At 39.7% G+C, this 12117-nt stretch overlaps 1 protein-coding gene across 1 annotated transcript in view; it reads left to right on the forward strand.

The window, feature by feature from the left end:
- Positions 1 to 12117, forward strand: part of CAP2 (CAP, adenylate cyclase-associated protein, 2 (yeast)) — a 138924-nt gene that overhangs the window by 82768 nt on the left and 44039 nt on the right. The window contains exons 5-6 of the mRNA XM_010848798.1: positions 9512 to 9655; positions 9981 to 10066. Coding sequence (XP_010847100.1) covers positions 9512 to 9655; positions 9981 to 10066 — 230 coding nt within the window. The remainder of the gene's footprint in view (positions 1 to 9511; positions 9656 to 9980; positions 10067 to 12117) is intronic.

Consider the following 12117-nt stretch of genomic DNA (forward strand, 5'->3'; position numbering starts at 1 on the left):
GTGAACTCCCAGATGTTCAAGTTGGTTTTAGAAAAGGCAGAGGAACCAGAGATCAAATAGCCAACATCCGCTGGATCATGGAAAAAGCAAGAGAGTTCCAGAAAAACATCTATTTCTGCTTTGTTGACTATGCCAAAGCCTTTGACTGTGTGGATCACAATAAACTGTGGAAACTTCTTTAAGAGGTGGGAATACCAGACCACCTGACCTACCTTTTGAGAAACCTGTATGCAGGTTAGGAAGCAACAGTTAGAACTGGACATGGAACAACAAACTGGTTCCAAATAGGAAAAGGAGTACGCCAAGGCTGTATATTGTCACCCTGCTTATTTAACTTCTCTGCAGAGTACATCATGAGAAACGCTGGGCTGGAGGAAGCACAAGCTGGAATCAAGATTGCTGGGAGAAATGTCAATAACCTGGCTCAGACGGTAAAGCGTCTGTCTACAATGTGGGAGACCCAGGTTTGATCCCTGGTTCGGGAAGATCCCCTGGAGAAGGAAATGGCAATCCACTCCAGTACTCTTGCCTGGAAAATCCCATGGACAGAGGAACCTGGTAGGCTACAGTCCATGGGGTCGCAAAGAGTCGGACACGACTGAGCGACTTCACTTTCAGATACGCAGATGACACCACCCTTATGGCAGAAAATGAAGGGGAACAAAAGAGCCTCTGGATGAAAGTGAAAGAGGAGAGTGAAAAGTTGGCTTAAAGCTCAACATTCAGAAAACAAAGATCAGGGCATCCGGTCCCATCACTTCATGGCAAATCGATGGGGAAGCAGGGGAAACAGTGGCTGACTTTATTTTTCTGGGCTCCAAAATCACTGCAGATGGTGATTGCAGCCATGAAATTAAAAGATGCTTACTCCTTGGAAGGAAAGTTATGACCAACCTAGACAGCATATTAAAAAGCAGAGACATTACTCTGTCAACAAAGGTCCGTCTAGTCAAGGCTATGGTTTTTCCAGTAGTCATGTATGGATGTGAGAGTTGGACTATAAAGAAAGCTGAGTGCAGAAGAATTGATGAGATATTATAAGGACACAAATTATTGTGAATCACTGTATAAACTTTTAGATTTCCATCGAACTTGACTTTTTGTATCACATACCTACCCTTCTGAGACAGGTGACACATTGAAAGCTTGGAGAAAATAGCAGCCTATGTATCATGTCAGCAAAACTGTGTTCTTGTTCTGATAATAAAATGTAAGTTTCAGAGTGAGGGCTTCCTACGATAGTCTAGGACAAAAATTAAAAATAATGAGAAATCAGGTTCACACTTGTGAACAGTGGCAAAGAAAAATAAAAAAACAGGAAGTTCGAACTGACAAACATACATTGTTCGTTGGGTTAGTGGCTCCAAAACCCTAAAAAAGGCTTTGAATGATTCTGAGAAGTTAAAGTATATTGATAAGCAACAGTGTAAGTTGTCTGAAAAGTAAAAAAATTACTTTAGAAAAGGCTCTTTAGCCTGTGGTTTGCTAAATGCTTTGGCAGAAAAAAATTACACTAAAAATGCCTGATTTGCAACTATTCTACCTTTATAAGAAAAGTACAACAATTTGGCATCAAGCTTCAGTGCTACCCCTGAGGTTCTTTCTGAAGAGATATCTGTCCTGTGCTCCAGACCTCTGCATTTCCAGCTGTTTTTTGGAAATGTCAGTAAAGGGATATCAGAGATGATCCTTGGCCCCAATGAAATATTAAATTATTTTTCATATACAGAGGTGCCTGTCATTATTTTCTATGTTTTCCTGTATGTCTGAAATAGTTTATTTCTCAGATATTATTACTGGGGGAGGATGTGCTGATGAGTATAAGGGGTTGTTGATAGATTTGTATAAAAAATTTAAGTAGGAGTTTATGCATACTGGAAGCTTCTCTCATAGGTATCAGGGCAATGCAATTCATTTTCAAACATAGTTCATTCGTTTTACTCTTTAAGAAGACTTGTTCTTAATTGAAGTATAGTGGGGGACTTCTCCAGCTTCCAGGGGTTAAGACTCCCCCTTCCGATGCAGGGGATGTGGGTTCAGTCCCACATCAGGGAACTAAGATCCCACATGCCACAGAGTGCAGCCAAAAAAATTTTATTTGAATTATAATTGACTTACAATGTTATATTCAGTATTCAACATAGTGATTCAATATTTTTATAGATTAAAATCCATTTCAAGTTATTATAAAATACTGGCTATATTCCCAGCGCTATACATTACATGCATGTATCCTGTTTATTTTAAACCTAATAGTTTGTATTTCTTAATTCCCTTCCCCATTTTGCTCTTTCTCCCACCTCTCTTTCCCAAGTAACCAGTTTGTTCTCTGTGTCTATGAGTCAGTTTTTGTTTTGTTAAATACATTTATTTTTAAATTTTTTAGATTCCATATGTATGTGAAAACATATAGTATTTGTCTTTCTTTGTCTGAATTATTTCTCTAAGCATAATACCCTCCAGGTCCATTTATTGTTGCAAATGGCAGAATTTGATTCTTTAAGAAGGATTTTTAAGGAATAAAAGCAAAAAAGCCTTTGGAATTCTTGAGTATATTTTTAAGTGTTTTGTTGTTGTGGTTGTTCAGTTGCTAAGTTATGTCCAACTCTCTGACCCCATGGACTGCAGCCTGCCAGGCTGTCCTGTCCTTCACTGTCTCCTGAAGTTTGCTCAAATTCATGTCCATCGAGTTGGTGATGTTATATAACCACTTCATCCTCTGCTGCTCCCTTCTCCTTTTGCCCTCACTCTTTCCCAGCATCACGGTCTTTTCCAATGAGTTGGCTCTTCCCATCAGGTGGCCAAAGTATTGGAGCTTCAGCTTCAGCATCAGTCCTTCCAGTGAATATTCAGGGTTGATTTCCTTTAGGATTGACTGGTTTGATCTCCTTGCAATCCAAGGGACTCTGAAGAGTCTTTTCCAGCTCCACAATTCGAAAGCATCAATTGTTCGGTGCTCAGCCTCCTTTTTGGTCCAATTCTCACGTCTGTACATGACTACTGGGAAAACCATAGCTTTGACTATACGCACCTTTGTTAGCAAAGTGATGTCTCTACTTTTTAATACACTGTGTAGGTTTGTCATAGCTTTCCTCTCAAGGAATAAGCGTCTTGTAATTTCATGGCTGTAATCACCATCTGCAGTGATTTTGGAGCCCAAGAAAATAAAATCCCTCATTGCTTCCACTTTTTCCCTTTCTAGTTGCCATGAAGTGATGGGACCAGATGCCATGATCTTAATTTTTTTAATGTTTAATTTTAAGCCAGCTTTTTTGCTTTTCCTCTTTCACCCTCACCAGGAGGATCTTTAGTTCCTCTTCACTTTCTGCGGTATCATCTGCATATCTGAAGTTGTTGATATATTTGCTGGCAATCTCGATTCCAGTGTGTGATTGATCCAGTCTGGCATTTCACATGATATACTCTGCATGTAAGTTAAATAAGCAGAGTGACAATATACAAGCTTGTCATACTCCTTTCCCAACTTTGAACCAGTCAGTTTAAGAGTTTAACAGTCATAAAATAAGACACATAGGGAATATAAATTCTTAAGGACATATAAAAATATTTTCCAAGGAATTTGTTATAATGCAATATAATGGCAGCTACCATAGTATCATGTACATCCATGGAGCTCTGTTGGTTTAATTTATTTAGATTGACTTCTGTGACAGTTTTGCAGATGTCTTTAATTTTCAAGTTGTCTTAAATGTGCAGATGTTTCTGAAAGTATGATCATGAGGATATTCTGAAATCTCCAAAATATTCCTGGACAGTGGAAATTTCTAAATTAGAGGAACAATGAAGGGAAATTAGTCTAGAGAAATATCTACAAAGCAAGTTAATGCAAATTAACACTTCTGATTTAAAAAAAAAAATTGCTTTTGACTTAAAATGGTGAAAACAATTGCTCCATTTATTAGGATGTGCCCAAATGATATATTTTAGATGTAAACACTGTTGCTGATTTGGATAACCTTTGCCTGAGAAAATGTTAACTATTCTTCTTCATCTGAATAATTTATTCTAATAATTTCTGAACATATTTTCCTGAAGCTACTTCCCTAATGGTGAAAGTCTTAATATTTTTATATCTATAAATTTAATAGACCTATATATAATTTTTTTTGCACCATTAAAGGTACAAAACTGGTTAATATGCTTTAAAACTTTTCCATTCATTACAAAAGAAGTGCACATACTTAATTAGAAAATTTAGTATGTATGGATTAGGCAATCAAATTGAATGAAAATCCTGTGTTAACACTTTGATGAGTATCTTTCTATGTTTTCTGTGTAATATACTCATGTGTACTCAAGTGGAATCAACTGGTAAAATTTGTTGATACAAAAACACCTAAGACAAAGTAATCGTGATTGATATTTGGTAGTATGGTTGGCTAAGATGTACTGCTTAATATGAGCTTTCTTAGGATTTTTTAACATTGGTGGGATTCAGATATTTAAAAAGTCCAATTTTTACTTTAATGCTGTTAAATTTGCCTGAGTTGTAACAGTAATATCTCCGTAGCATTTATATTTAAAATATCCTTTCTAAAAATGATAGTTTCACAGAACTTGCCAATATATGGGTGGATTTTTATCTGTTTTTTGTGCCTGCTTGTTTTAATTAAACCTCTTAAATTCAACTCAAGACTATTCCTTATGGTCTCAATAGCCATTATTTACAAAGAAGGCATTGCTATTTTTGAAGATATCTCTAGTAATTATATCGACAAGAAAAAAAATAAACATTTAGCAGTGTTTTTCTCCTTGTGGTGGATTTAGGGGTGTTTATTGTTTACTTAGGGTGGAAGGAGAAGAGGGCGTCAGCGATGCAATGGACATGAACTTGGGCAAACTTTGGAAGATGGTGAGGGATAGGGAGGCCTGGTGTGCTGCAGTCCATGCGGTTACAAAGAGTCAGACATGACTGGGTAGCTGAACAACAACAACATTGTTTACTTATGTTTATCCATCTTTATTCTCCAATTTTCACATAAAGAGGATAATCAAGAAAAGAAATTATTTTAAAAGAAATAACAGCAGATTGATCCATTTTCTACCTGACATAGAACTACACAAGAACCATGGATTCCAGAAATAACAAGCTTATTTTGTTTTACTCAATGGCACATCTTTAAGGTCAAACTCCCAGAGTTTGTTCCCTCCCTTACAAAACAGCATGAGTGGGAATTTGGTTTTCCTTTTTGGGTAAAGTTTCTACAAAGCTCGCTGATAAAGCTCTTTAGTTTTACTTTCTGCAAAACAATTATTTCTGGAGCTAAACTGAGATGAATCTGATAATGGGTCTCAATTCTTCAACTTTAAAGCATTTAGAAACTAGGGTCATAAAGACATGGAGTCCTTAAATACTCTCCCAAGTACAGTCCCATCAAGCTAAGACAGCCCTTGGAAAAACACTCGCTGAAACTTGCAGTTTGCACATGCATCTTCTCCGGTTTGGCCATTTTGACCTTCTGTTCAAACCACAGAAACCTGGAGAAGGGAAAGGGAGATTTTTTTGGCTAATTTTCACATAAGTCTTGAAAAATAATTTTCCTTTAGGGAAGTTTCTCTTGGAATTAAAAAAAAAAAAACTTGAGTGATAAGTTTTTTAGAAAGTAATCTGGGTGAGACATGTAAAACTGGCCAATTTAAAGTCATTCCAGGCACTTCCCTGGTGGTCCAAAGGTTCAATTCCTGGTGTGGGAACCAAGATCCCACATTCCGCAGAGCAACTGAGCCTGCATACCACCAACTAGAGAATCCGTGCACCACCATGAAAGATCCTGCGTGATGTGACAAAGATCCCAGGTGCCATGGCTAAGGTCCGTGGCTACTTGTCTAAATAAGTAGATAAAAATAAAGTCATTCCAAAGCGCACTAGCTTCTAGCTCTGTCTGAAAAGCCAGCACCAATGCATTCCATTGGGGAAAAAAAAAAAACAAAAACAAAACAGATGCCTCTAAAATAATCTATCAGTGGAAAGCCTTGATATAGAGGTGACTGACCTCAGTGCAATTCAAACTCTAAGTATTGAGTATGCGTGTGTGTGTGCTCAGTCATGTCCAACTCTTTTGTGACCCTATGGACTGTAGCCCAACTACTGTCCATGGAATTTTCCAGGGAAGAATTCCAGAGTGGGTTGCCATTTCTTACTCCAGGGGATCCTTCCAACCCAGGGCTTGAACCCACATCTCTTGAGTGTCCTGCATTGGCAGGTGGATTCTTTACCACTGCACCACCTGGGAAGCTCATGTGCTTGATGCATAAACAGGTGGGAGTTCTTCTAACAGCTCCCCTCCCCCCTCCCACCATTCGCTTTCCCCCTGATATCCCACAGGATCAGCCTTGATGGAAATCACACCATAACTCGAATGTTCTCTCTGTGTTTTTGATTCCAGCTGTGAAAGTTCAGGATGATCTGGAAAATGTAAGCCTCCTTTAAAGCGCATGAGAAATCTATTGGCACAGAATAAAAGCTGTACTGTTTATTAGGGTTTTGCAAGTAGCCGTTGTGCTTAGTTGTCTCAGCATTGCTTTTTTTTTTTTTTTATTGAGGACAGTTCTTCACGCAATTTGCCAAACTAAGGCAAAAGAAAACTTTCTCAATCTTTATGGTGCTTTCATCAGATAACCAATATAAAATATCTTCCAGAATACTGTCTCCTCAGACTTTAGAGTTTGTTCTTGGGAAGTTAGAGATAAACAAGGATGGCCTTAATAAATCTAGCTAACATTGTAAATACACAGTTTCTGGTTCTTTTTCCTCTTGGGGCAATAGGCCAGCTATCACTAACAATTCAAATATTCTGGCCTTTCTCAAAAATGTCATTGCATCAAGAGCATCATGGCTGAGCAAATCATGGGAGAAAATTAGGATGCTTTCTACTGGTGTTCCCATAATTAAAAATCAACTGCCTTCTGGGGAAACCTGTATAACACACCTTTGATTGGGTGTTGAATTTGGACTAAAAAAAAAAAAAGTCTCTCAAAGAGGGAAATGTTTGCCTTCTAAAGAGTGAAATTCTAGGAAGAGCATTTCAACCTGACTTTGGCTGTCATTAGCCAAGAAACGTGGAAGAGCTGTGTTTGGGGCAGGGACTGTTTCGAGAGGTTTTATTTGTCTGTTTATTGAGGGTTTGGGGTGTTTGTTTGCTTTTCCTGTATTGTCACTGTGTGTGTGCTCCATCGCTCAGTCGTACCCGGTGGACTGTAGACCTTCAGACTCCTCTGTCCATAGGATTCTCCGAGCAGGAATACTAGAGTGGGTTGCAATTTCCTCCTCCAGGAGATCTTCCTGGCCCAGGGATTGAACCCGAGTCTCCTGCCTTGGCAGGGGATTCTTTACCACTGAGCCGCCTGGGAAACCTATACTGTGATTACATCCTTGCCTTAGTTTGCCAGTGTTGCCAGAACAAAGTACTGCAGACTGGATGGCTTAAACAAATAGAGGTGTGTTGTCACAATTCTGGAGATTCGTAGTCCAAGATTAAGGTGTCGGCAGGGCTGGCTTCTTCTGAAGCCTCTCCTTGACTTATGGATGGCCGTCTTCTCTCTGTGTCATCACATGATCTTCCCTTTTGAGTCTCTGCCTCCTCGTCTCCTCTTCTTATAAGGACACCTGTCAGATTGGTTTAGGGTCCACACTAATGACCTCACTTTTAACTTAAGTACCTCTTTAAAGATCCTACCTCCTAATACAGTCACATTCTGAGGTTCCAGGGATTAGGACTTCAACATTTTGAATTTGGGAAGGACACAGTACAGCTCATAACAACCCTGGTTCAGGGTCTTCCTCAAATCTCTTAAGACCTTTCCTTCATAATGGCCAGGAAGGGAAAGTAAGAAGGTAGGAAGGTATTCATGAATTTTCCACAAGACCTGGCTTGCTTTTGAAGCAACCTTTCTTTTCCACCTTCTTCAATATGGAAGAATTTTAAAAGTCTACTGACTTTGAAGGCATCATGTTACGTGAAATAAGTCTGAGAAAGAAATCCTGTGTGATCTGTCTTACATGTGGAATCTAAACAAACAAACAAAAACCCACCAGACTCACAGAAAAAAAAAAAAATAGATTTGTGGTTACCAGAAGTAGGGGCTATGGGCGGGGGTGGGGGGTCAGAGGAAGATAGTAATAAGGTATGAACCTCCAGTTACAAATAAATACTAGGATGAATTACAGCATGATGACTATAGTTAACACTGCTGTGTGATCTGTAGGAAAGTTGTTAAGAGAACAGATCCTCAGAGTTCTCATCACAGGGATAAACGTTTTTTTCCTTTTCTTTTTATTGTATCTATATCAGATGGTAGATATTGATTAACTAAACCTATTGTGGTAATAACTTCACAGTATATGTAAATCAAACCACTACACTGGTTTGATTTGCGTGTATTTACACCTTAAACTTATACAATGATGTAGGTAAATTATTTCTCAATAAAACAGAAAAAATAAAAGTCCACTGAGAACTTTAAGAACACTTTGCTTTCTTTCCCTGTGTTTCTGTTTCTCCCAAAGGAAAACATTCCTCTGTTCACCTGCAGATCTCAATTAGAAAGTGTTTTGCTTGCGTTTATATATCCGTGATAGGAAAGACCTGGTCAGTGAATCTTGTCAATCAGAGACTTTTAAACTGGCAGAAACCTTGGAGATCACTTACTGGGTTGGCCAAAAAGTTCCTTTGGGTTTTTTCCATAACATCTTACAGGCTTTGAGGCCAACCCAACATAAATATTCTAAGCCATCACCTTCTTACAAAGAACGTCAGTGAAAGAGTTCCACTTTTTTTGCATGGGTTATCATAATTATGGTAAAAACCAAGGACTCTCCCTCATGTCATTTCATTTCAAGGACTCTCCCTCCCTCATGTCACAGGAATAGGAAGATATCCGTTTACTAACCTCTGCCTATGCCGATTTTAGGTGTGTATATTCTGATCATTCCATCAGATGATATATCTATGTGTTCCATTAGAAAATATAACTTGATCTGCACTCAATTTCACTGGGTTGCATTCAGAAGTCTTCAAAACAGGGGCCTGGGGAGGGAGGAGGGAGGAGGGTTTAGGATGGGGAACACATGTATACCTGTGGCAGATTCATTTTGATATATGGCAAAACCAATACAATATTGTAAAGTTAAATAAAATAAAATTTTAAAAAATAAATAAAAAAAATAAAATCCACTCTCAATCAAATATAGCTTCACCAATGTAACCTCATATAAAAATTATTTGAAAAGGAAAAAAAAAAAAAAAACAGGGGCCATACTGTACTGCTGGATTTTTTCCCCATGCCTACGGAAGCAGCATTAACAAGGTAAGAAATCCATGCAATTTTCATACTTCAGACAGTGAAAATACAGTATGGCCATAAGGGGGAAAAAACCCGCTCTCTTCTGAAAGCCCCTGACAAGTGCTGAGTCCTCCTGCTTAGGTCAGTGTGAATGGAGGCACTGCGTTTCTGTCGGTCCCCAGTAACCGTGCTCCATGTTTGCTTACAGAACGACGTGGCTGCACTTCTGAAACCAATATCGGAAAAGATTCAGGAGATCCAGACTTTCAGAGAGAGGAACCGGGGGAGTACGATGTTTAATCATCTCTCAGCCGTCAGCGAAAGCATTCCCGCCCTTGGGTGGATAGCCGTGGTGAGTCCGGCTGGAACGTCGCCCCTGTGCCTCGTCGCGTTTTTGGAGTGTTTGGGGGAACTTGTGGCCACCTCCAGCCTCCTTCATCCTTCGTGAAAGGAAGGTTCCTTTCAGGCTGAACACAGCAGCTCTTTCTTAACCCCACTTGAAGTTCAGGGCTTTGTGTTCTGAGATGCAGGAAGTGTTTCACCGATCCTTACAGAACAAAATTTGCCTCCAGTTTTCCATTGACATCTCCATTGCTTCTCTTCTTCTTTAAGGCATTTTCTTTCTTATCCTTTATTTTTTTTCTTTCTATGCTTGGGTGATGGCCCTCTTCTCTCAGTCCCCCAAACCCGGTCCTTATGTCAAGGAGATGAACGACGCGGCCACCTTTTACACTAACAGGGTCTTAAAGGACTACAAACACAGGTACGTACCTTCTTTTACTGACCAAATCTTCAATTGATTGTTCCTTAAACATTTGTCCCCAGACTTCATATAGTTCACTACTGATTCCTTTCAAAGGCTAATTGACTATAAACATTAAGGAAAAATCCCATCTGTGTAGGTAAAGCAAAGTAGAAAGTGAAATCAATGATCCAGATAATATGTGTGTTTTAGAAAGTCTTGCCTCAATTCTCTGGTAATGAATAAACTCTCCCAGCAGGAATGTATGTCACTCCGTTACCTATCACCACAATAAGGAGAGGTCTGTGATGATTTGTGACGGACCAGCCCTAAATGGACAAAACCTGAGTGAGTGAGAGTCACTCAGTAGTGTCTGACTCTTTGCAACCGCCTGGACTGTAGCCCGCCAGGCTCCTCTGTCTGTGAGATTCTCGAAACAAGAATACTGAGTGAGTTGCCATCTCCTCCTCTAGGGGATCTTCCCAACCAAGAGATGGAACCCTGGTCTCCTGCATTGCAGGTGGATTCTTTTACCGTCTGAGCCAGCAGGGAAGCCCATTGATCAAAATAGAGTTGGTGAATGAGCAGAGAGAAGACAGGGAGTTTCAGGAAAGGAACTAGAAGTGAGGAACAGAAATGAGATGTGACAATAAACTAGGTCAGTGAGAGGGAGACCAGAGTTTGCATTCAGACGAAATGAGTTGGTGGACAGAGATATCAGTAAGAACAGCTGCCATTCGGAGAGCTGTTGAAAGTTCACAGATGAGGCTGAATCAGCAGGTTTTGCCTGGAGATTAAAAGGACATGCAGTCTCCAGCACAAATAACAGGTCCTAGAGAGCCTCAGACGGGGGCTAGAATTGGAAATGGGACTGAATGAGGACAAATATAAAGAAATATCAACCGGGGTTTCCCTGGTGGTCCAGTGGCTAAGATTTTGTGCTCCCAGTGCAGGAAGCCCAGGTTCAATCCCTGGTCAGGGAACTAGATCCCACAAGCTGCAATTAAGACCTGGCATGGCCAAAATAAATAAGTAAATAATTTTTTTTAAAAAAAGAAGTACGTACCAATACACTTTTTATTACAAAAAAAAAAAACAGTCACACTCAGCAATCCCACTCCTAGATGTATTTCCAAAAGAAATGAAAACATAGGTCCACACAAAAGCATGTACATGATTTCGTAGCAGCATTATTTAAGGTTGGCAAAATGTGGAAACAATCCAAACGTCCATCAGCTGACGAACAGATAAGTAAAATGTATAGCCATTTAAAAAAATTAAGTAGTAAAAGTAATAAAAGTAAAAAGGCAAAATGGATGTTTGGGAGGCCTTACAAATAGCTGTGAAAAGAAGAGAAGCGAAAAGCAGAGGAGAAAAGGAAAGATATAAGCATCTGAATGCAGAGTTCCAAAGAACAGCAAGAAGAGATAAGAAAGCCTTCCTCAGTGATCAATGCAAAGAAATAGAGGAAAACAACAGAATGGGAAAGACTGGCACCCCACTCCAGTACTCTTGCCTGGAAAATCCCATGGATGGAGGAGCCTGGTGGGCTACAGTCCATGGGGTCACTAGGAGTCAGACACGACTGAGCGACTTCACTTTCACTTCTCACTTTCATGCACTGGAGAAGGACATGGCAACCCACTCCAGTGTTCTTGCCTGGAGAATCCCAGGGACGTGGGAACCTGGTGGGCTACCGCCTATGGGGTCACACAGAGTTGGACACGACTGAAGCGACTTAGCAGCAGTAGCAGCAGAGCTCTCTTCAAGAAAATTAGAGATACCAAGGGAACATTTCATGCAAAGATGGGCTCAATAAAGGACAGAAATGGTATGTACCTAACAGAAGCACAAGATATTAAGAAGAGGTTGCAAGAATACACAGAAGAACTGTACAAAAAAGATCTTCACAACCAAGATAATCACAATGGTGTGATCACTCACCTAGAGCCAGACATCCCGTAATGTGAAGTCAAGTGGGCCTTAAAAAACATCACTACGAACAAAGCTAGTGGAGCTGATGGAATTCCAGTTGAGCTATTTCAAATCCTGAAAGATGATGCTGTGAAAGT

The sequence above is a fragment of the Bison bison genome, unplaced genomic scaffold (assembly GCF_000754665.1).
Source record: "Bison bison bison isolate TAMUID 2011002044 unplaced genomic scaffold, Bison_UMD1.0 scf7180017864274, whole genome shotgun sequence".
Lineage (NCBI taxonomy): Eukaryota > Metazoa > Chordata > Mammalia > Artiodactyla > Bovidae > Bison > Bison bison.